The 25,867-nt window shown below is 40.4% G+C and overlaps 2 protein-coding genes across 3 annotated transcripts; both read left to right on the forward strand.

Annotated features, from left to right (window-relative positions):
* The first annotated feature begins 4,946 nt into the window (after positions 1-4,946).
* On the forward strand, positions 4,947-14,286 carry LOC138051486 (beta-1,3-galactosyltransferase 5-like). 2 transcript variants are annotated; one of them, XM_068897697.1, is made up of 4 exons: positions 4,947-5,160; positions 5,981-6,115; positions 9,895-10,912; positions 13,524-14,286. In XM_068897697.1, exons 3-4 carry the CDS (start codon positions 9,964-9,966, stop codon positions 13,565-13,567), a joined length of 993 nt encoding a protein of 330 aa, XP_068753798.1. In that variant the 5' UTR covers positions 4,947-5,160; positions 5,981-6,115; positions 9,895-9,963; the 3' UTR covers positions 13,568-14,286. The 2 variants fall into 2 exon arrangements, with proteins under 2 accessions (XP_068753798.1, XP_068753797.1); XM_068897696.1 differs by lacking the exon at positions 13,524-14,286 and having other exon boundaries at positions 4,948-5,160; positions 9,895-11,628.
* Positions 14,287-15,963: 1,677 nt separating this feature from the next.
* LOC138051488 (beta-1,3-galactosyltransferase 5-like) lies at positions 15,964-24,857 on the forward strand. Its single transcript, XM_068897698.1, has 3 exons — positions 15,964-15,981; positions 20,828-20,906; positions 22,291-24,857. Exon 3 carries the CDS (start codon positions 22,360-22,362, stop codon positions 23,386-23,388), a length of 1,029 nt encoding a protein of 342 aa, XP_068753799.1. The 5' UTR covers positions 15,964-15,981; positions 20,828-20,906; positions 22,291-22,359; the 3' UTR covers positions 23,389-24,857.
* The last annotated feature ends 1,010 nt before the right edge of the window (positions 24,858-25,867 follow it).

Below are 25,867 nucleotides of genomic sequence, written 5' to 3' on the forward strand. Positions count from 1 at the left end.
CTTTTTCCTTTGTTTTCGTTGAAAAGCATGGCTGTTGATCACGTGAATGAAACCCCAAGAATTGTGCGTAACTTTGTCGTCAAAACTTAAAAATTTGGTTTCTTGTTTTGTGGAGTACAGGTACGGTAATACGAGCAACAAAAACGTCCAACTTGTCTCGCAACATTGCTGCGAAACTAGTCGAAAAGCGATGTTGCGCGTTTTACATCCCACACACAGCGTGCGGCGTGTCGCAGAAAGTAGAACGGACCTCTACTTTCTGAAACACCCTGCGGCAACTTGCAACATTTTTTTTTGTTCCGGGACAGGTTGTGCGTGGGATTTAAAACGCGCAACATTCTTTAGAAAAGTTTCGCAGCAATGTCTTGTCAGGCATGTTTTTGTTGCTCGTATTATCTTACCTTACAGCAAAGAAAAGCATTGAAATGCGTGCAACACGTGCAGCACGAGCATTTTTTCCTTTTTTAACCAATAATATTCTTGCTTGGTTGCGTTGTCGTTGCCTAATGCTCGCTCGATACCCCCAAACAAGTGAGCCTTATCGCAGGATACTGAAACGCATAATCATCAACATTGAGTCCCAGGAGTTCAGTCTCAATTCTCATACCCAGAGTCCTCGGACCCTTTGTTCAGCGGGCGTTTGTCACAGTGATATGGGAATCCCCGAGTTTTGAGCATCGATAGTGATAGGGGCATCACCTTCGCACATCACTGCAGTATTAGGGGCATTCCCCGGTACCCTCCCGGGATGCCCAGATTTATAGTAGCGTTTTGGCATCCCATTGGGAATTTGAGAATGGGGATGCCCATATCATTGTAACAGCGGTCGATTCTCCTCTCCAGGACTCTGGGTATTCATATGTAAAGTAGAACTAATTACCATCACAAAAACTTCGCACTTAAACTCGCTTTGAAGAGGAGGCAGACATGACCTCTGCGATGTCAATGCAAAGCTCTACCAACTGATTAAAGAAGGCACTCAACTGGGAGGTCATAGGTTCGAATCCCGTTGAAGCCAATTGAAATTTTCAGACAAAAAATGAGAAAAATTCAAAAAAGTTTCTTTGATAGTTGGTCTGCAAGAAGTGAAGTTCGGCCCGACCGTTAGCTGTTTTCCGTATAAGAGCCGTTGCTACAACTTCCCAGAATTTCACGAGGCTTCTGCAAACGCTTTGACAAGCAATCACGCAGACCAGTGTATATAATCGAAAAAACAATAATGGATTTTTAAATCATTATGCGTCATTTTAAATCATCATTTTAAATGCAAGGAATGCAAAGGGTTAAAAAAAATCCTATACTACTAGTAACCTCGGATTATTGAAGTGTGTTCGGAAGCAAAGGAGAAGGCGGTAATATTGGCATCGAGGCTGACATCTCTACTTAGGACGCATTTTGACTCCACTACCCAATAAGACACAGCACGACTAACTTAATCACAACAGAACTTTGTACATACATGGGCGACATGTAGGACAGCAAGCGCCACAAGCCGGTTTATTTTGCTTACCATATGCATACAAATTCCGCTCCAGCATAACAATACGTTAGCATACTTGATGGTACTGACCTCTTAACTTCAACATGTTAAAGGAAAAGGCCACTGGGCACCTGCCGGATACGAAAACCCAAAACCCTTCGGGAATGAGGGAACGTGTTCTCCAAACCCTATGCAAGTACCACTACCCCATTGAGGCTAAGGGGAAAAGTTAACAAACAAACAAAAAAAAAGTAGGCGAAGAAAGCTGAACCTAGACTGATTCAAATCCCTAACGGTTCACTATTTGTACGACAAATTACCCATAATCCCCACCAGACAACCGGACCCAGTCCTCTGGTCCGTGCCGGCAAAATATCTATTTCTGCCAATTTCCCAGGCTTCAACTGTCAGAAATAGCATTTTCCATTTGACAGAACTGACCGGTGAGACAGGGCATTTGGCAGCAACTCTACAACGCCTTCAAATTAACACCTTTCGATGATGATATACGCTTCTCCGCAAGAATACGATAGATTAACATGCAAGTTCTCCTTCAAATTGTTGCGTTGTCTTTGCAAACTGACGAGTCTGGCCGGCCAGTTCTGGTAAAAGGAAAGCACCGTTAGACAAGCGGAGATGTCATGAAGACGATGCATTTGCGTAAAGAATGTCTATCGAAAGTGTCCGTTTGCCAAAAACCAGCGTGTTGGTGCAAATCAATCACGAGGGGAGCGATCCAACCTCGTTCCCGGGGCTTTTCTTCAAGTGAAGAAAAGCCCTGGGGACGAGGTGTGCATATGACATCGACCTAAACCAGGTGAGCCATCGATATGTCAGCGGAGTCTTGAAAGATGATCACTTCGTTTTCGCTTGCTCCTCGCTCTCTCGCTTCCGATCGATCGCGGCGAGGATTATTTCAGAACAGAAAACGAAAACTTGTTAAAACCCACCCTACGCACAGGATACCCAAAATTATAAATTTCGTTCTCCTAACGTCCAACGCAATTAATTACTCTTTAATTCAATACCTAAATGAAAGCTAATTCTCAACTGATCCGTACACTACTTCAATTCTTAAATCCAACCTTAAAGCAAAGTGATTTTTAATTACCTCTTGAACGATAACAATTATCTGAAACGTACTCGTTCACGCAACTTTAGTTTGGGAGTTAACTTGTCCAATCCCGTTAGGAATCTTCCCGGACCAAACGAAAGAAAGTAACGTACGTGGCAACTTTTCAAGAAGCATCTTTCATCTTCAGCCCTTCTTATATTGACTATTAGTCACTTCCGGTCTTTTATACCTCTCCAACCATTCACAGTACACCAACTCTAATATCTCCGCAGGGTTTCTTTCTTTCTTTCTTTCTTCTATTTTGCCACGTCTCCCGCTTATGTCTCTAAGCAGTGAAACTTGTCAATTTTTCTTCATCTGCTATCAGGCCATTTCCTTCTCAGTGCATACAACTTCAACTCTAAACGTTCCTTTGCCCAACTGGCAAGAAACCCTTCTCAACTTTTTTTACACACAGTTATACTGATACAATAGTTTATTCTATTCACGACATGGACGATGCACTTTTACGTCAGACTACATTACAACACGGCTTAGTTAGCACTTTTAAAAGAGATTTATTAACATAAAGAAAGGTACTTAATAACAATTATTCACCGAAGTGGAGGTAAATGGTGGATATTTGATATCCACCGGTATATCATCGGTATATCCACCACTATTCGCCACCACTTTGGTAAATAACTGTTCTTATTAGTAATACACACAAATTGAATAATCAGCCGAGTTTATCGATTAAATACCGAAGCAAAACTAAAAGCCTCTTTTTTTCTCCGTTTGCTTAGAGGTGAAAAGTACTTGCTATCATCTCCGAGATAGCCAATCAGAATACGCGGAAAAGACCATTCGATTGTGTGGTATATTAATACACACTATTTCAAGGAATACAGATAGCATTCCTACGACTTATTAGCAAACTGCATATTTCACTGGGGCGCCAAATAAAGGGCAAATGCATATGGTAAGAAAACTATTTTAAGTGAAGAAAAAAAAACTTTGTGACAAGACCTTATCTCCATCAGATCTCAATAGTTTTTAAATTAATGGTTAATACTGACTCAATCACGCGTGACAATTTTGTTGTTAACGAACTTCTTGAAGGGCATCCGGGATATAGTTTCGAATTGATTTTCAATGAGAGCAGTGAAGCAAACTGCTTGTCAACTCTCAATATTTCTTTTCGCAGCTGCACATAAATCACCATACTTAACTTGTTGAAATTTAGATTCTCAGGAAAAAGGAGCTTTAGAAAGCGATACTAAATGGTTCAACGATGCTTTTCTTGATGCTTCTCCGACAGGTAAAAGAATTTGTTTTGATATCAAACTGACGTTATAATTTATGGTGGAATGGCAGCATTTCCCAGCAATTTTCCATCTACTAGAAAGATTGGCTTTGAATCAACGGGGTCCAGTTTGATCTACAGTGGCGAAGTCAACCGTTAAAAGTCTTCGCAATTATTCCATCTCGTTGGGCGACGTATCCCAAAAAGATTAATTGGTGCAAGCTGTTTCAGAGTAAAAAAAAGAATGAAAGAGACACATTTGTAAGCTCGCGTTGTCGTCAGAACCTCAAATTTGGTGATTTCACGTCGCTGTCAAGCAGTGTACAGCAAAAATGTGTGTAAAAAATGCGTGACACAGGCACGGCACAATTATTTTTCCTCTTTTAAGGACAGTGCCTACTAATTGAAGATATTTTTGCCCCGGTGTGTGATTATGCAGAAAATGAAGATCGTAAAAGGTGTAATTGAAATCCAAAAGAAAATTGGGGGTAACCACGCATTTTTCAAAGATAATTCATGAATAATATTTGTAAAAAGCTTTGAAATACAAAGCAATGGCGTTCTTTCTCAAATTGAAACTAAATTATCTCTTAAAAATGCATGGATACCCCCAATTTTCTTTTTGGACAACAAGAGTACTTACTAAGATCTACTTTCTCCGTATAGTTTTAAACTGCGCAAAAATATCCCTGTATTATCCGAGTATCTGGAGATGCGCAGAACGTATGCGCAATAACAATAGTAGGCACAGGCACTTAACTAATGATATTGTTTTGTGTTGTTGCTGTGGCGTTTGTCATTTCTTTAACTCCCTATTAGTAACCGCACATTAAGCTAATAGAATTCCTTTCACGGTATCTAACTTTTTGAATTTTTTTCAATCGCACAAGATCGTCGGAAACTGAGCGTGGAGTCACACAGAAGACTGATTATGCCCGATAAATGACGTCATCCATCCAAACCGTTCCATAGCAATACGTATACCTCATCAATAGACCAATTTTGATATATTAAAATTCATTCCGAAACAAAAGGAATAAATATAAGGATTTGTATGAGTTTATTCCCCAGAGCCTCGAGATGATGCCTTTTGTTTCGGAATGAATTTTGATATATGGAAATTGGTTTATTCGTTTTGAATTAATTAACTCTGCTCAGTTCACTTAAATTGTAATTGTCCTTTAGGTGTGCACATAGTATTGTCAGAAAATGACAGTCCTTCATGTCTGTAGACTACAATGGCTACGTAATATTCCATGAAAGACAGGGAAACACCACTGGTGCCAATTCGCTCGCACCAAAGACTACACTATATAGCAGGTAATTTCGATGTCGCATCCATCTTGGGAACATTGGTACACTCCAAGGGACCGTCTAAGGGTAACAGATAAAATTGTAAGAATATCTTGTTTTGTTTTCGTACTGAGTGAACTAAAACAACTTCTCTCTGAGACCATTAAACTCCAATGCAGGCAAATGGCGTTGCTTTCCGTGTGGAGGAGATTACTTGCCCATGAAATTAACGTTGCTACCCTATTAATAGGGACTTTAAGATCTTCGACGGCAACGTAGTCGAAACTGACTTAACCTCTAAATATAACTTTTCACTATCGTGAAGTCGATCATTCTGAGACTGAGTATCGCGCCGAAAAATGTGTGCTAAAATGTTTGCAGATCGTGCAGCACGATAATCTTTGCTCTTTCAACCAATGATATTATTGTCTTTTGGCGTCGTTGTTAAGATGCCTTTCGTGACTTTCCGCTTTCTTGATCGCCGTGGAGGTTCGTTGTACTTCAATTGAAAACCGAGCCCCGACGCTTATGCGTTAAGTCTCGAGCAACTAGCCGATGAATGTTTCTTGTGACTGATGAAAGTTTCTTTGTTGCAAAAGGTAACGAAACGTTAGGCATTCATAAACCTTTTTACATTTCGTGTTATGTCTTGTCGATTTGCGTGAGCCGGCCTAAATTCAACGCGTTCTCGTGGGCTAAGACGGCCCCACCTAAGATATTTTCTGTACAAATTGACTTAACTTTATGCTGGTTAGCGCCTTTTGTCGACTGATTATAATTCGACTGTCATGTAAAAAATAGATCACATACGCTAATCCCGGCTCCCTCGCGCATTTTTCTTTTTCAGCCGAGCTGCGTCCATTACCACCTGCCCGGCAGCACTGACCAAATCTCGTGGCGCGTTGTCCAAAACCTACAGAATGTCGATTCAGTTTCAAATATCTGTGTGCATGGATACAAACAAGTCTTGAAAGCCTCTTAGGTAAGTGTTTCGCCTTGTAATAGCTGCGTATAACCTCGCGATGAGTTAGTTGACTACAGTTTTCAGTCAGGCGTTTAGTTGACAAAAGCCTTTCAACAAATATTAGCATACACTGAGTTTTCAGAATTCTCTGATTCGACATTTTTTTCTGACCGGCCTGAATTAAGAGCTGTTGATACCGTTAAAGGATCAAGTGCTTTTTCTTTAATTTAGCGCTCATCAGAAAAAACTAATATCAGAAGTTTGCCTCCCATACCTTGGCACAGTAGGCTTGTTGTGTTCGGTATTTAATAGTTGCAAAACAAAGATACGTAGTAGTCGTTTTTATTTCTCCTCCTTTGAGCACCGCATACAAGATTCTGCAGCCAGCAGCTCTCCTTAGTGACCACACTTCATTCAAGCCTTTAGCAATTAGCGCGTTCTTAAAGGAGCGTAGATAGCGTTTCGAAGAACAATGAAAGTTTTGCCGTGACTTGAACATCTTCAGTTCCCACGACCTGCTCCCGTCTGACCTTGTAGCTCATGCAGTCGGTAGAGCAGCGCTGATCTAACCCGAAGGTCTTGGGTTCAATTCCCACCATGGTCTGAGTTTTTCTCTGTCCTTGTGTGGGCCCATTTCCATTAGTAGGGCTAACGCTCACACGGTTCATATGGGGTAGATACTTAGCACTTCACATTACACTCTAATCAGTTAGGAGAATTAAAGAGTCGCTCTTGTTCGATGACAAGCAATTGTAAGGAAGGCTTTTACACTGTCAGCAAAATGTGTAGAGCTGAAATTGCATTATAGTAACACAATGTATTTTGCGCGAAACCAATGCGGGCATAACAAGATTTTGAAGCACGCTCGGGCGAACTCAATTGAGTCGAGTGGATTAATTTGCTTATTTGTTAAATTCACGCGACGAGAAATGATGTGCCGAAAATCACGCGAACTGTTTCCCTCTGAATTCTCAGTTTAAAATAAAGCACAACTCACTACTAGCGGGTTTCTTATTCACTTTATTATGATAACCTACCATGGCAAAAAAGCCGCTTTCCACACTTTGTGCAAGATCTTTTCATGCAGTAGCTCCTGCATCGCTGGATGGCTTCAAAAAGGAATTGAAGACCGGTCTTTTCAGAGAGGCTTTCTTATCATAGATTGTATTTTTGTTCCTTTTATTCTTATTTCTGAATATCAGTAGGTTATCTAGATTTTAGTACTTTTAGTATATTTAAATTACTTATTGTAAAGCGCTGTTGATCAGCATATGTAAATAGCGCTATGTATATATAAGTGATTAAACTATAAATTGTAAGTCTAGAGGAATTCAGGATTAAATGATTGTCTGTCGCAAATATGACTTGAGATTGCAGTCAAGCTATTCAAAGCATAATGGATAAAGGGGTACGTTTACGGTTTCTAAAGAATCTGTGGAACTGCGTCGGTGAAGAAGTGCGAAACTGGGTTGATGATAAATTAATCACTGTACAGAAATTTGAAAGCTGATGTTTCGAGCGTTAGCCCTTCAATTTGTCAGAGCGAAGGGCTACCGCCCGAAATTTCTTCATGACAGTTAATAATTTACCATATCAACAGGGTTGATAAACCTTTTCTATATTCAAAACATACATTTGATTTTATATACTCATATACTCTGACTAATTCAGAAGCGACATTTAACCAATTATGCAAATCATCGAAGTCCGGAAGGTGGAATCTCTGCTCTGGCAACGTCTGTTTCATCAGGATAGGATGCAATCCTGCGCTGACCACACGATAGCTTGGTGAATGTTGCAAGCTACCGTAGAACCCCCTTCCCCCACCCCTCTTGGGGTCCCAAAACTACAGCTGCATATTACTGATCATGAGCAGAAACCCATAAGGGTTGAAACGTGTAAAGGCCCCTTGTGTGCTGGGAAACAAGCTTCTGAATATTCAATTTGCTAAGTACCATATTTGGAACAACAAGAGAGCAACATTCAAAAAATCAGTTCGCAAGAACACCGTGACGCAATACCACCAATGTGCTCGCGCGAAATTAACCGGAGCGAGGGGTTTTTAAATATAGTACTTAGCACTGAATATTTTGAAGCTGTGGACCCTGCGGGTGTCTGATATTAGAAATAGCGAAAAAGATAATTGGCTGTTGGGAATGCCGTTGGTTTAGTCTAATGAAAAAATTAATCGGCTTTAAAAGTCGGAATTGGTCACAGTAAATTATTACATAAAGAAGAGATTAATTGTAGGTGGTAACTCAAGGAAACTTACTCACGTGCGAACAATACTGCAACTTATTGATCATGTGAATAATTTTGAGCAACCGAGGCTTGGTGGTGAATTTTTGAGGATATGACGTCATTATGCATAAGTTTTATTTGTACTTGGACCTAGTACCCCATTCCCCCCAAAATCAATGATGATTCCGCGCAATTTGAAGCCCGCCAATTTTTTTTTCATTGAAATTAGGGGAAGGGGTGGTCTTCATTTTCCATTTGAAAAGTCCAAGATTGTAGCTCCCTCGAGTCTCTCCGTGGTAGGGCGGCCGAACTAGTCAAGATCGGGAGCTTGTAGGATTCGGGTGTTTTCCCACTATCCCCGAGTCACCATCGATAAATGAATATCTTTGGCATTTCATTCACCGCGAGTAACATAAAACGTTTTTTTTTCAGTACACCTGAAGGCCTGGCCAAACGCTCGCAACATTTCAACGCAACATCTTGCAACATTGGCCGTGTAGCACTTATATTTTAAACAGAATTAACTGAATAGAGTGTAATGTAAACTGAGATTGCTATCCTATATGAACCATGTGAGCGTTAGCCCTACTGATGGAAATGGGCCCACACAAGGACAGAGAAAAACTCTGACAAGGGTGAGAATTGAACCCACGACCTTCGGGTTAGGTCGTGGGTTTAATTCCCACCCTGGTCAGAGTTTTTCTCTGTCCTTGTGTGGGCCCATTTCCATCAGTAGGGCTAACGCTCACATTGTTAAAATGGGATAGAAATCTAGCACTTCACATTACACTCCATTCAGTTAAATCTTGTAACATTGTTGGTCACAACATGTTGCATGCGTTTGGCCTCCCTGTTGCGATATGTTGCAACATGTTGGATGATGTTGTATCAAATTTGAAAACGCTCAAATTTTTCGTGTAACATTTTGGATGTTGCATGATTCTGTACTCGCTTGGCCACGTTCCGGCCACATTGTTGAGCCTGGGCATGCGCGTTAGGTCCACTTCTTGCGCGCCAAGGCCCTGGGGCACATGAACATTAACATGTTGCGTTCAAAAAATGATGAAAATGTTGTGATCGTTTGGCCAGGTCTTAATATATAATAACCGCATATAAATTATTTACCTATGGACCGTGCGTAGCAAGGTCCTTACAAAAACGACCGACGGCTAATATTTCCCAGTGCGGTCCCGAGCAAGTGAGGTTAGAAAGTTGTTTTTTATGTGGAATCTTTTCGTCTTCCATCAGCGAACTTTGAACGGAGACCTTTTACATGTAAAAGGACCTGTCTTCTGCAAAGATTAGTTTCTTAAGGGAATGATCAAAGTCGAAACTTTAATGACTAAACTTTAAATGTCGATAAGATATAACTGATTAGAGTGTAATGCAAAGTGCTACTTTTTAACCCCATATGAACCATGTGGGCGTTAGCCCTACTGATGGAAATGGGCCCACAAAGTCTGTTGAAATATAAGTGATACACGGCCAACGTTTGCAAAACGTAATCCTTCCTTAAATATCTTGGACTGTCATTAAAGGCTTTTCTTTCCCTCCAGGCACCCTTCGACCAGGATTCCAGGACAAGCTTCTTCCAGAATTCATTTTCAAAAAGAACTACAGAAACGATGCCTTGTAAACGGAAACGATTTCTGCACTCAATTCTTTTGATTTTAATCGCTTTTTCGATCATAGTGAGTGTTCTTTTGAACGAGTACATGTACGGAAAGAGTATTATTACAGCTAGGATTAATCTCAACCCGGAACTCGAGCATCGTATTAATTTGATGGACAAGAAGAACGACTTTTCTGTGTCAGTGCTGACTAGTACAAAAACTTCGCCTTCAACTACAGAGGCCCAGGGAAAAGCCTTTGTCCACAAAACGTACTTGCTATCACAAACGCGGTGCATCCATAAGGTGTTTCTTTTGATAATAGTTATCTCAAGCCCTTACAACTTTAAACGAAGATCTGCCATTCGAAGAACGTGGGCGGGTGGGTCATCTGTGGACGATAAATGGAAAACTGTGTTTCTTGTAGGTCAAGGGAATGGGGAGCGTTGGCAGAATGAACAGCTAGAAGCTGAGGAAAGAATGCACGGAGATTTAATAAGGGGGACGCAAAAGGAACACTATAGGAATTTGACCTTAAAGACACAAATGGGTCTGGAATGGGCATCAAAATATTGCGATTTCCAGTTCTTAGTCAAAGCCGATGATGATGTTTTTGTTCATCCATATAACCTGATAGACTTCTTGAAGAAGCCTCAAACACCCAAAACGAAACTTTACATGGGCCGTTGCCCTCAGCGGGCAGTTCCTAAACGTGGTCCAGGGAAGTACGGGGTGTCATGGACAGAATACAACAAAAAAAGATACCCACCATTTTGCTCTGGGCCAGCTTATGTCTTATCTTCGGACCTCATCATCAAGTTAGTGGAACTGTTTAGCGTTAAGGCCCCTTTGCCTCTTGAAGATGTCTACATTGGAACCTTGGTTGACAAAATTGGCGGAGTGAAAGCTGTTACGCACCGAGAGTTTCGTACGCTACAACGTGGACCCTGCAGATATTATCCAGGTATTTTTGCTTATCATACGATTAGGAACGAAAGGTGTATGTTTGAGTTGTTTAATTTTGCCAAGAATGCGGAAAGGGGCCAGACTTCACAACCTCCGAGCGTAAAAATCCCTGAAAAAAATAGTGCTGAACATCGAAAGATATAATATAGTTTTTCTAGAGAAGAGCATTGGAAATTTAGCTGTTAACAACAAGGGGAAATTCCTGTCGACTTGTTGGATGTTCAACTCTGAACTCTGAGCTGTCGCAGAAAAAAAGACGATACCTCGCGTTATAATTCACTTATTCCTTTTTGGTCTATACTGACTTGTGATAGATGCTTGGAAGGAAAACAAACATGGTGTGGAGTTAATCGTTTTGTGGACGAAACTGTAAGTCGTCTGTTGGAGATGTAACCCTCGGTTCGTGCAACTAGAAATCTGGTAACTGTTTGGAAATAATTGCAGAAACTTCTCTTACGTTTAAAGAGAAACTGTTGAACGTCGTGGACCAAATATTGGACGTACGTCGTTGGTGTAGTTAAGAAGCCGTTTTCCTGCTCATCAGCTGACAAAATAAGCAGTTAAACGTCTCAATAAAACTACTTTTAATGAGGTTTGATTGTAATCCAGTCGTGGCCCTCGTTCATATTAATAGTTGTAACGAATCTCTATTACAACAAAAAAACAACTTAAAAAACACAACGCATTTGTATCCGAAATAAGCCATTTTAAGAATCGCTTGTTTTTGTTTTCAAATTTCGCGGGCCCTGAGTGCCGCCTTCTTAAAGAATTGTGACATGTTATGATTGCCCTGTTGTTACAAAACAAAAGCTGTGTGTGTTAAAACGAATGCCAACAGTGACACGTCACAAATGCCAACCGTGACATGTCACAATAGCCTGAGAGAGTTTAAGAAAGGACAACAGCGTCGTCAACGAAAACGTCACTCCAAAATAAACCTTGGCGGCAATGTAACTACTACTTATTTCCACCTTGTTCATGTTATACAATACGGACGAACTATCCTGTAACTGGATGGCTACATAGAAAAGGAACGGTTCATTATTCTTGGTTTTTACGGGACGTCACCGCCGCTGTGTTGGTGTCCCCAAACCGTTAAGCGGTGGCCATGTTAGTGTCCCGATCCATTCCTCCGGGAATTGAACTCTATTACTATGCAAACTTTTTCCTTTGTTTTCGTTGAAAAACATGGCTGTTGATCACGTGAATGAAACCCCAAGAATTGTGCGTAACTTTGTCGTCAAAACTTAAAAATTTGGTTTGTTGTTTTGTGGAGTACAGGTACGGTAATACGAGCAACAAAAACGTCTAACTTGTCTCGCAACATTGCTGCGAAACTAGTCGAAAAGCGATGTTGCGCGTTTTACATCCCACACACAGCGTGCGGCGTGTCGCAGAAAGTAGAACGGACCTCTACTTTCTGAAACACCCTGCGGCAACTTGCAACATTTTTTTTTGTTCCGGGACAGGTTGTGCGTGGGATTTAAAACGCGCAACATTCTTTAGAAAAGTTTCGCAGCAATGTCTTGTCAGGCATGTTGGACGTTTTTGTTGCTCGTTTTATCTTACCTTACGGCAAAGAAGTGCATTGAAATGCGTGCAACACGTGCAGCACGAGTATTTTTCCTTTTTTAACCAATAATATTCTTGCTTCGTTGCGTTGTCGTTGCCTAATGCTCGCTCGATACCCCAAACAAGTGAGCCTTATCGCAGGGTACTGAAACGCATAATCATCAACATTGCGTCCCAGGAGTTCAGTCTCAATTCTCATACCCAGAATCCTCGGACTCTTTGTTCAGCGGGCGTTGTCATAGTGATATGGGAATCCCCGAGTTTTGAGCATCGCTAGTGATAGGACATCACTTCGCACATCACTGCAGTATTAGGGGCATTCCCCGATACCCTCCCGGGATGCCCAGATTTATAGTAGCGTTTTGGCATCCCATTGGGAATTTGAGAATGGGGATGCCCATATCATTGTAACAGCGGTCGATTCTCCTCTCCAGGACTCTGGGTATTCATATGTAAAGTAGAACTAATTACCATCACAAAAACTTCGCACTTAAACTCGCTTTGAAGAGGAGGCAGACATGACCTCTGCGATGTCAGTGCAAAGCTCTACCAACTGATTAAAGAAGGCACTCAACTGGGAGGTCATAGGTTCGAATCCCGTTGAAGCCAATTGAAATTTTCAGACAAAAAATGAGAAAAATTCAAAAAAGTTTCTTTGATAGTTGGTCTGCAAGAAGTGAAGTTCGGCCCGACCGTTAGCTGTTTTCCGTATAAGAGCCGTTGCTACAACTTCCCAGAATTTCACGAGGCTTCTGCAAACGCTTTGACAAGCAATCACGCAGACCAGTGTATAAAATCGAAAAAATAATAATGGATTTTAAATCATCATGCGTCATTTTAAATCATCATACGTCGAATCAGTAGGAGGATTTTTAAATAAACCCCTAATATGATGCAGAGGTAGGCAAAGTTGATGGATTTGATGATGAACAAAAACTCACGGCTATTTACCCAGAACTGATCTTGTGACTGTTATTAAGAGTGAGACAACCAAAGCTATCAAAATTGTAACGAGTATGCGTTTCCTTGTAACGTAGATGAAGATGCAGTGAGAGGTATGTGTCGATGGACATACAATTAGTGAAGATCAACATGGCGGCGCACGGGAAGTTTGGTTCCGTAAAGTTTAAGGTGCATGGGTCTATCTTACAAGACTGCTGGGCATTACTATCGACAGAAAGCTTACCTGGGCGAATCATCTTAAGGAATTAAGGAACAACTTTGTCAAGAAATTGAACTTATTGAAAAAATGTTCTTTTCTTAAGAGAAAATCACTTCTTGGCCTATACTTTAAGGTGATCCTCTCTTCAGTGACATACGGCATCGCTATCTGGGGGCACTGTCGTGCCGGAAGGCTAATTTTTAATTTGCCACGAGACACCCTCAGTACAAGTTATTGAACTCACACTCAGTTATTGACTCGATTTATGACGTGTATGTCAAACTAATCTATAACATAGCCAGCGATGATATGCCCGCAATGATTTCGGATTTAGTTGTATGGCGTAATAGTCCGTATAACCTAAGAGGTCATAATAAGGCCGTCGTTCCACGATTTTCCACTTATTTCATGACAAATTCTGTTTGTTACAGAGGAGCTGTACTGTGGAACTGTGTTTCAGAATATTTTAATGATTCTTGTAATTTTAAACAATTTTAGTCGAAGGCAAAATCTAGTCCGATGTTTAGGGAGATCAGATTTGCGATAAAGTAAATTAATTTCCTATGTTTCATTCATTTTTCAGTAGGTAATTAGATAATTAGATAATTAATTAGATACACGATCCCTCAAGCATGTAGTGCTTAAACGCTAATGGTGTTTTTAAATAAAGGATTTTACTTACTTTACTTATGCGCGTTTCCAGAGGTTGCTGAAGTTGCAAGATTCGGGAATAGTACGAGGATACTGGCGTACGAGGATATTGATGTCGTCACGCTTATATTAGTGCATCCTGTTCTCGCGCGAATTTGTGTTGCCATTGTGTGGCCCTTGGTCTGAGTCAAGGTGACCACCTGTGCGAGTCAATCGATCTTGATTGGTTCTTATGGAAAGCCATCAATCACTTCCTTATGTGATCATTCGTTATTATGTTATTCTTTCTTATTTATTGGTCCACCATTACTAACTTTAAAATCTTGAGAGAGCTGGGTCGAGGAGAAAATGACGTCAAACACTCACTAGTTTAAGAATGCAATGCGAGTGTACGCGGCCTAATTAATATGCAGCACGGGAGTTTCGGGCTTTCAGACTTTTCAACCCGTGTTTTGCATATATAATAAATTGCGTTTACACGCTGAAATTTTAAGCTAGTGAGTAAATGACGTCATTTTCTCTAGATCCAACCCTCTGAGGTCCAATCGGCCAGTTTTGAACGTGAGTAATGGCGGACCATGAAATCCAAAACTTACACTCAAAACAAACAGCCTTTGGATAAAACTCAAAGCTCAAAATTTTGCCAGTTAGGTGTTAAGCGAATACACTTTCAAAAATCAGAAGAAAAAAAGGAAATTATTTTTTGATCATAGTACCACTTTAAGTGATTTGGTTTCATAATTGTGTTACGTGGTTTCATCATTTTGTGATGTGATTTCACCATTATTTGATGTAGTTTTGCCATTGTATGATACGGTTTCACATACATACACACATACATACTTAATTGACTGCTCCCCACAGGGGCTTTTCAGGGCCAATGAAACACAACGAAACGACAGAACGGAACAACAACAACTGTTAAGAATCCCAACTGGCTGGAGGTAAACCAGTTGGCTATTTACAAGTGCAGCTGGGAAGTTGAACCAGGGACTACCAGGATCAAATTCAACGAGTGGTCAGACCGGGTCTTGAACCCGGGATCTCAGGATCTCAAGGCAAGCACCCTAACCACTGGGCCACACTGTCTCCATTGTGTAATGTGGTTTAACCTTTATGTGATGCGGTTTTACCACTATGTGATGTATGTGATGTGGTTCCTTCAGTATGTGGTTTGTTTGTTATGTGATGCAGTTTCGTCATTATGTGATGTGGCTTCACCATTTATGTGATGTGGTTTCACCATTACGTGGTGTAGTTTCATCATTATGTCATTTCTTCGTTGCGTGTTGTGGTTTCTTCATTATGTGATATGGTTTTGTCATAGGGTTATGTGGTTCATCGTGTTTACTTATGATCACTTTTTTAATGTATTAAAGTCCTTGCCATATTATTAGTTAGATATTTATCTATCATTTCTCGTATTTATAACTTAAATTTGCGCATCTGATCATAGTCATGTTAAGATGCGCACTAGAAATGAATAAATTATTATTATTATTTATTATATTATAAATTATTACTTCCGGTGCTAAGCCGTAGTACCCAGTCTTCACACCCCACGAAAAACTCGTTTGATCAAGTTTGACCAGTTCTTAGCGTCCTCCTCCTCCACAGGCCCTTCGCATGTAATTTGCATGATTTTGAGAGACGTCTGAAAAGAAGTCTCGAAAGCCACTTAGGTAAGTGTATCGCCTTTTAATAGCTGCGTGTAACCTCGCGATGAGTTAGTTGACTACAGTTTTCAGTCAGGCGTTTAGTTGACAAAAGTTTCAACAAATATTAGCATACACTGAGTTTTCAGAATTATCTTATTCGGCTTTTCTGCTGACCGGCTTGAATTAAAGGCTATTGATACCATTTATAAGGGAAAAGCAATTGTAAGGAAGGCATTTACAATGTCAGCAAAATGTATAGAACTGAAATTATATTATATGTAACGCAATGTGTTCTTCGCGAAAACGAAAAGTTGAGATCACTTAATGCTTTAGCAATGCGTGCATAACAAGATTTTGAAGTACGCTAGTGCGTAATCAATTAATCGAGTCGAGTGGATTGATTTGCTTATTTGTTTACTTCACGCGACGAGGGATGAAGTGCCGAAAAACACACGAACTGCTTTCCTCTGATTTCTCAGTTTAAAATAAAGCACAACTCACTATACTAGCGAGTTTCTTACTTACTTTATCATGATAACCCACCATGGCAAAGTCTAAGGCATGTAATGCAGTATTTTATCATTTGCATAATATTAGGCGCATAAAGAAATACTAATCGAGGGAATCTCTACCGACACTCATACATGCTTTTATAACTAGTCGCCTAGACTACTGTAACGCCTTTTGTATGATCTCCCTCGTGCACATGTCGCTAAGCTCCAGCGTGTGCAGAACACTGCTGCTAGGTTGGTAATGGACATTGGAAAATAGTCGCACGTAACACTAGCTCTGAACCGTCTTCATTGGTTGCCGGTTTGCTTGCGTATCCATTTTAAGATTTTACTTTTATATTTTAAAGTGATACACGGATTAGTTCCATCTTATCTTAGTGATATAGTTAACATTAGGCAAAAGTCATCATGGGATAATCAACTATTGGAGTGTCCCAAAGAAAAAAGGCTTTCCACACTTGCTGCAAGATCTTTTCATGCAGCGGCTCCTGCATTGTGGAACAGCCTGCCTGCTCAGTTACTTGACATTCTGTCGCTGGCTGGCTTCAAAAAGGAATTGAAGACTCATCTTTTCAGAGAGGCTTTCTTATCTTAGATTGTAATTTTGTTCCTTTTGTTCTTATTTCTGAATTTCAGTACGTTATCTAGATTTTAGTATTTTATTATTTATTTATCATTATGGATTCTTATTATGTATAATTTTATTGTAAGGCACTGTTGATCAGCATATGTAAATAGCCCTATATAAGTGATTAAACTATAAACTATAAGTCTAGAGGAATCCAGGATGAAAAGATTGTTTGTCGCAAATATGACCGGAGATTTCAGCCAAACTATAATACTTGTAGTAGATTCGAATTATTTATTTCTTTGAATGGATTCTAATTATGTATAATTATGTAAATAGCACTATATAAGTGATTAAACTATAGACTAGAAGTCTAGCGGAATTCAGGATGAAAAGATTGTCTGTCGCAAATATGACTTGAGACTGCAGTCAGACTATTCAAAACATAATGGACAAAGGGGTAAGTTTACGGTTTCTAAAGAATCTGTGGAACTGTGTCGGTTAATCACCGTACAGAAATTTCAAAGCTGACGTTTCGAGCGTTAGTCCTTCAGTTTGTCAGAGCGAAGGGGGCTACCGCCCGAAATTTCTTTATGGCGGTTGATAATTTACCGTATCAACAGGGTTGATAAACCATTTCTATATTGAAAACATACATTTGATTTTATATACTCCGACTAATTCACAAGCGACATTTAACCAAACATGCAAATCATCAAAGTCCAGATGTTGGAATCGATGCTCTTGAAACGTCTACTTCATCAGGATAGGATGCAATCCTGCGCTGTCCACACGACAGCTTGGTGCATGTTCCAAGCTACCGTGGAACCCTCCTCCCCTCGTGTTTCGCATTCCACGCACCAATTCGCACGCAATGTCGCCCTGTTGAGCAAACAACTGCTACAACTGTTTGCTTAACTCTTGGGTGGGTAGGAAATCAAGTCTGAGCACAATTACATTCACCGGCAAAGAATGAATTTGTGGTCTTGCTTTATCAGTCATGCATGTGAACATTTCCTCGCATAAGTCATCATATTTTTACGCAGTCTTTATATTAGTGCCCGCTGTTTACTGGTAAGTCTAAAAAAATAGATTGAAGCGCTAAGGAGACTTTCCAGTTAATGCTGTCAAACATTATTAAAGTTTAGCACCGTCCATGTTGGAGCCAGCACTGGCCTATATTGTTGATACGTGTGGACTACAGGTCCAAGTATCGTTGCGAGCCAAGGCTGTTTTTTTTTTTTTTAAAGACATACCTTGCCGCAGTAAAGGCGCTGTTACACTGTTCAATTTTTCGTTCAACTTGTCTCGCAACGCCATTTCTACAAACGGTTCTGCAACTGGTCCCGCAATATTTTTGGCTGTTGCAAGATATCCTATATTGGGCACTGATTCGTGCAACTTGTTTCTTTGTCAAGTGTAACAGCCCCTTAAAAATTGATTTAATTAACTCCAAGTAATAGTTTCATTATTACTCCAAATGATGTATTTTACTGACATAATAACTAGAGATGCAAGATGCAAGTCAGTCGAGAAGATGGAAAGAGCTCCACAGAATTTTCATTACTACCTCCTTGACAAAGGCAGTTTTGCCAAAACGTCGGAATTGAACTTTCAATTTACAGCGTTTTAAAATTCAGTGAATACTATTTAGACGACACCACACTTCTAAAGGCGGCTTGCAACAGAAAAAGATACCTTTCGGCTATTAACACATATTAAATGAAAGGTGTTACAATTGAACCCACTGGGAACTCAGAAAAATCCGAGCCCCAGATGGGATTCGAACCCACGACCCTCCGTGATCTAGTACGGATGCTCTAACCACTGAGCTACTGGAGACTCTATGGTGATCAAGGGTGAAATGTGGGTATTTGACTCGAGCTGCATCATTTGTTTAATCACGAGTATGATTACGGACCGAATTGGACGGCACGAAGTCATGTTACCAATTAATCATAACCATTACAATTTCCGAGAAAACGATCACTCCTCTTTCACTGTCTCATGTTACAAATCTGTCCATTTTGGAAAATCCCCAGTTTGGTAGGGTAAGTGGTTGTTGCTATGGTTATTGTGGTAAATTCTGCGATAGGTGGATTAAGCTGAGTGCACTTAATATGACTGGCTGATGTAACTGTCTGAACAGTTTCAGGTATCCGATTTCAGCCAACTGTTCGATTTCACTGTTCGATTTCAATCCTACACAATAACTAGTAAAAAATAAAGTAGTTAATGCACCAATCAAATTTTAGAAAATTGTAATGGTCATGACCAAGAGACTATGAGGTGAGAGAACACATCCCCCATACATGGTCCTCTTCCCATGATAATCTTTTTTCAATCTAATTTTAGCGCGAAGTCAAGCTGCGAGGCTATTTTAGGAAAGACCCCTGATTGGTCAATTGTAATGACGTAATGACCGCTTAAAGCCGATCACATCTTCAAATTTCGATTTAGGATTTCACTGGATCATGCGACGGCGAGAAAAGTCTTCGCAAGTTTCTTCACAATGACATCTGATTCTCTGACCATGGGCCGCACGGCCATGGGAACGAAACTAAAAAAAACACTGAAAGCGTGGCGCGAAGCTTAAAATAGATTGAAAAAGATTATCATAGGGCACGGGGATGTGTTCTTTCACCCGACAGTCTCTTGTCATGACTAAGATCTTTATAGCACTGAGTATGGCATGAAAATAGCCTGACTAGCTGAATTCACCTCCAAGCCTCGAATTTGAAAATCAAACTTATAAATTTTAGCTTGAGCTGAATCCCAAAGGAGCAAACTTGTAAAGAAAACCCACGCGCGAAGAGTTTTGCATGTCCAGATGATGTGAACAATTTTTTTGCAACCGAGGCTTGATGGTGAATTTTTAAGCATATCTCGTAATCATGCATAAGGCCTATTCTTACTTGGACCTATATAATGGCCTACAATCATGGAGAAAATAAAATGAAAAATTAGTACCCCCCTTCCACCAAAACCAATGATGAATTCGCACGCAAGTTGAAGCCCGCCATTTTTTTCATCATGGGGGAAGGGGTGGTCTTCATTTTCCATTCGAAATGCCCAAGATTGTAGCTCCATCGAGTCTCTCCGTGGTAGTTCGGGCGTCCAAACTAGTCAGGATCGTAAGGTTGTAGGATTCGGATTTTTTCCGACTATCCCCGAGTCAACATCCACAAATAAATATCCCCGGCATTTCATTCACCGCGCCTAACATAAAACTTTTTTTTTAGTAGACATGATGAGACGGCCACGTTGGTGTACAAAACAATAGAAAATGGCCCCACACGTTTTGCATAATAATAGAGTCAAATTCCCAAAAGACATTTTACAGCATTGTTCTGTACACCAACATGGTCGTCGTGACGTCAGATGGAAACCATCAATTCACCGAAGTGGAGGTGGCTAGTGGTGGATATTTACAGAGCCGCGAAGCGGCGGGGTAAATATCCACCACTAGCCACCGACACTGAGGTTAATTAACAATTATTGGATGAGGTTGAGCATGTTAGGGATAATTATCAAGGCCAAAGTTTGTGTTATCTGCCGAAGCCGAAGGCTGAGGCGGATAACACAAACTGAGGCATTGATAATTATCGCTAACATGCGAAAACCAAATTCAATAATTGTTTTATTATGAATATTCCTGAGCTGAGCTCCGCCATGACAAAACTGATGAAACTGCTGGTTAGTGTGTTAGGTGACGTCACTTCTGCATGCATAAAACTATTAACTGTAGGTATGACGTCAATTCTACTTATATAAAATCTATTGTTTGTAGGTATGACGTAAGAGAAACAGAGCAAGCAAGAATTAGCTGCGTCCTTATAGCCAATCAAAATCGAGCTGGTGACACCAATGTATAATAATAGTTGTTTTAGTACATACTACAACAGTGAGATAATATAGCACAAAAAGATGATTTTAATTCATTATTCCTGCAAGATTACAACATTTTCGGGCGCAAATCCCGCGCGAATTGCTCGGAGGCGAATAGTTAACAACTATTCACCGAAGTGGAGGTGGCTAGCGGTGGATATTTACCGGGCCGCTTCGCGGCTCGGTTAATATCCAACGCCAACGCCGCCACCGACACTGAGGTGAATAGTTGCTTTAGTTTATACTAAAACAGTGAGATAATATACAGCACAAATAATTAATTGGATGTTTTCTTCACTTGTCACGGATGCAAATCGGGACGCCATTTTTTCCCGAGTTGCTCGGAGGTAAATAGCACAGGATATTCGGAGTTTGACGAGCCAATCAGCGCCCGCGTTCAACGCTATCCACTGTTTTAGTATATACTTACAAAGGATCTCCGGAGTTTGAGTAGCCAATCAGCGCGCGCGTTCAAAGCTATCTACTAATTAACAATTATTCCATGAGCGCGCTTTGGATAAGAGATGGTAAATAGCCAACGAGGCGCTTAGCTCGCTAGCGCGAATGGAATAATTGTTTTATTATATTCCGTAAACTGTAAAAGTCTAGAAAGTACGAAATACGAGCGAAAAAAGCGAGCAAATCCGAGCGAAATCGAAAAAACTTGACGAGAACTGATGCAATGTTGTGTAAGACCTTGTAGTCAGACAGACGCAGGCTCATCACAAAAACATCTCTTACATTTCAGTGTACTTCTGAACGGCGGAATCGATCCTAACTTTCCACAAAAACGTTTTTTTTTTCTTTATTCAGAAAGAAATATCGCCTGCTGGCGAAAAAAAAAATTAGCTTAGCAACGCATCGCGCAATTATTTACCATATAAGGTCAAACTTAGGTATATGAGCTGATAACCGAGATTGGGTGAACCAATCAGAATACGAGAAATGCATTAACCGAGGTTGAAAATTTAATAATTTAGTATATATTAAAATATACTAATCGCGAATAAAGTATTAACCTCTCACTAACCGTGCGCGAGGGCCATACTGGGGAATATTGGACCCAGCGTAGCGAGGTCTGTAGAAAAACGACCGACGGCCAATATTTCCCAGTGCGGTCCCGAGCAAGTGAGGTCAGAAAGTTGTTTGTCATGTGGAATGTTTTCATTGAGCGATGGGACGCTTCTCCGCAATCTCCGTAAACGTCGTCTTTCAACAGCGAACTTTGAACGGAGACCTTTTACATGTAAAAGGACCTGTCTTCTGCAAAGATTAGTCTCTTAAGGTAATGATCAAAGTCAAAACTTAAATGACTAAACCTTGAATATCTCAGTCTGTCATTGAAGGCTTTTTCTTTCTCTTCAGGCAGACTTCGACCAGGATTCCAGGACAAGCTTCTTCCAGAATTCATTTTCAAAAAGAACTTCGGAAACGATGTCTTGTGTTCGGAAACGATCTCTGCGTTCTATTCTTTTGATTTTACTCGCTTTTTCGATCATACTGAATGTTTGTCTGAACGAGTACATGCATGGGAAGAGTATTATTACCGCTAAGATTAATCTCAACCCGGAACTCGAGCATCGTATTAATTTGATGGACAAGAAGAACGACTCTTCTGTGTCAGCGCTGACTAGTACAACAACTTCGCCTTCAACTACAGAGGCCCAGGGAAAAGCCTTTGTCCACAAAACGTACTTGCTATCACAAACGCGGTGCATCCATAAAGTGTTTCTTTTGATAATAGTTATCTCAAGCCCTTATAACTTTGAACGAAGATCTGCCATTCGAAGAACGTGGGCGGGTGGGTCATCTGTGGACGATAAATGGAAAACTGTGTTTCTTGTAGGTCAAGGGAATGGGGAGCGTTGGCAGAATGAACAGCTAGAAGCTGAGGAAAGAATGCACGGAGATTTAATAAGGGGGACGCAAAAGGAACACTACAGGAATCTGACCTTAAAGACACAAATGGGTCTGGAATGGGCGTCAAAATATTGCGATTTCCAGTTCTTAGTCAAAGCAGATGATGACGTTTTTGTTCATCCATATAACCTAATAGACTTCTTAAAGAAGCTTCAAACGCCCAAAACGAAACTTTACATGGGCCGTTGTCCTCAGCGGGGAGTTCCTAAACGTGGTCCAGGGAAGTATGGGGTGTCATGGACAGAATACAACAAAACAAGCTACCCACCATATTGCACTGGACCAGCTTACGTCTTATCATCGGACCTCGTCCCAAAAATAGTGGATCTGTTTAACGTAAAGGCCCCTTTGCCTCTTGAAGATGTCTACATTGGAACCTTGGTTGACAAAATTGGCGGAGTGAAAGCTGTTACGCACCGAGAGTTTCGTACGCTACAACGTGGACCCTGCAGATATTATCCAGGTATTTTTGCTTATCATACGATTAGGGACGAAAGGTGTATGCTTGAGTTGTTTAATTTTGCCAAGAAAGCGGAATTGTGACAACCTCCGAGCGTAAAAATTCCTGGAAAAACTAGTGGTGAACATCGAAAGGTATAATAAAACTTTTTCAGGGAGGAGTATTGAAAATTTAGCTGTCATCAAGACGGGGAAAATTCCGTTGATTTCAACTCTGAGCTGTAACACAAAAAAGAGGATACATCGTGAGTGTTATAATTCACTCATTCCTTTTTGGTCAATACTGACTTGAGAAATGTTTGGAAGGAAAACAAACAAGATGTGAAGTTAAGCCTGGTTTTCACTAGTGACGCCAGCGTAACCAGCTTGTGCTAGTGAAAAGATCTATCACAGCTACCGCCATTTTGTTCAAATGCTCAGACGCAGCGAATCTAGAACGAGTACTTAAATTGTCCAGACGCAACAAATTTCCTTGTGCTTATGCTGTGTTTCGTCTTCACGCGACGCAAGCGAACGCAAGTATAAGCCCAAGCACAAGGAAAAAAAACTGATCCTTGTGCTGCGCTTGTGCTAGTGAAAACCAGGCTTTAATCGTTTTGCTGACGAAAATGAAAGTCGTCTTTTGGTGAGATGCGACCCATGGTGCAAGTAGACATCAGGGCCCGATTGTTCGAAAGTCGATTAAATTAAGTTAATCCAGGATTAACTTAAACTTTTGTTTTATGTTTTCAACTTTTTGGTGAAAGTTTCTTTTGCTTATTTTTGTTTGTCAAGATTGACTTCTTCTAATGTATAGTTTTGCCAAATATCAGCCTTGAACAGCATTTAGTAGTAGAGAATACAACTCCTTGGTTTATTTTTCATCTGGGATTAGCGTTTATCGGATTTTGAACAACCGGGCCCTGGTAACTGTTTGGAAATAAATGCAGAAACTTCTCTTACATTTAAAGAGAAACTGCTGAACTTCCTGGACCAAATATTGGACGTTTTGTGCAGTTTAGAATCCCGCTTTCCTTCTCATCAGGAAACGTAAACTTTTTCCTTTGTTTTCATTGTTTTTGTTGAAAAACATGGCTGCCGATCACGTGAATGAAACCCAAGAATTGTGCGTCACTTTGTCGTCAAAACAAAATTTGGTTTTGTCACGTTATTGTTTATTGGAGTACAGCAAAAAAAGTGCACTGAAATGCGTGCCGCACGTGCAGCACGACTTTTTTCCTTTTTTAACCAATAATATTCTTGCTTGGTTGCGTTGTCGTTGCTTAATTTAATGCTTGCTCGATACCCCCAAACAAGCGAGCCTGCTCGCAGGGTACAGAAATGCATAATGATCAACATTGCGTCCCAGGAGTTCGGGATTCAGTTTCAATTCTGACACCCAGAGTCATCGGACTCTTTATTCAGCGGGCGTTGGGGCGTTGTCACAGTGATATGGGAATCCCCGAGTTTTGAGCATCCTCGTTTCCAAATCGCTAGTGGTTGGGGTATCCCTGGGGTATCCCCTTCTCACATCACTGCAGCATTATGGGAAGTCCCCAGAACCCTCCCGGGATGCCCAGGACCCGGTTCCTCAAAAGCCGATTAACGCTAATCCCAGATTAAAAACAAACCAAGCATTTTATTTATATACTCCCAAAAGCTGTTCAAAGCAGATTTTTGGCAGAACATTAAATTATAAGACGTCAATTTTGAAAAAGAAAAACAAGCAAAAGAAACTTTCACCAAAACGTTGAAAACGTGAAACAAAAGTTTACGCTAATCCTGGATTATGTTAATCGGCTTTCGAGGAACCGGGCCCAGATTCGTAGCGTTTTGGCATCCCCACTGGGGATTTGGGAATGCGGATGCCCAAAACGATGGGGTGCCAATATCATTGTAACAGCGGTCGCTTGTCCTCTCCAGGACTCTTGCATGTTAAAAAATAAAGGAGAACTTTTGTCAATTAAAAGACCTGGGCCCGGTTCCTCGAAAGCCGATTAACTTAATCCAGTATTAACGTAAACTTTTGTTTCACGTTTTCAACTTTTTGGTGAAAGTTTTCTTTTGCTTATTTTTGTTTTTCTAGATTGACGTCTTCTCATGTAAAGTTCTGCCGAAAATTTGCGTCGAACAGCATTTGGGAGTAGAGAAATAAACTGCTTGGTTAATTTTTAATCTTAGATTAGCGTTAATCGGCTTTTGAGGAACTGGGCCCTGGAAATTATAATTTAAGATCCTCCTCGGATGGTTTGTTGCTTTCAACGCCAACTTATAGAAGTACGGTTACATTAGGTGACAGATCGTTCCAGGTCGCAGCTCCGGCACTTTGGAATCGAATTTATTACCGCGTGACATTCGTTCTATTATAGATCTAGGGATTTTAAAATGCCATCTGAAAATGCACCTCTTTAAGGAAGCTTTTTATTAATTTTTATCATGATAATAATTAGTATCTTAACATATATTGTATATTTAAATTGTCTTTTTCAATTTCATCATAGTATATTTTTAATAATAATTGTTTAGATACCCTGTATTTAATTATTATAGATGGAAATAATATAATGCGCGCTTGATCATTTCA

Source organism: Montipora capricornis, chromosome 6 (assembly GCF_036669925.1).
Source record: "Montipora capricornis isolate CH-2021 chromosome 6, ASM3666992v2, whole genome shotgun sequence".
Lineage (NCBI taxonomy): Eukaryota > Metazoa > Cnidaria > Anthozoa > Scleractinia > Acroporidae > Montipora > Montipora capricornis.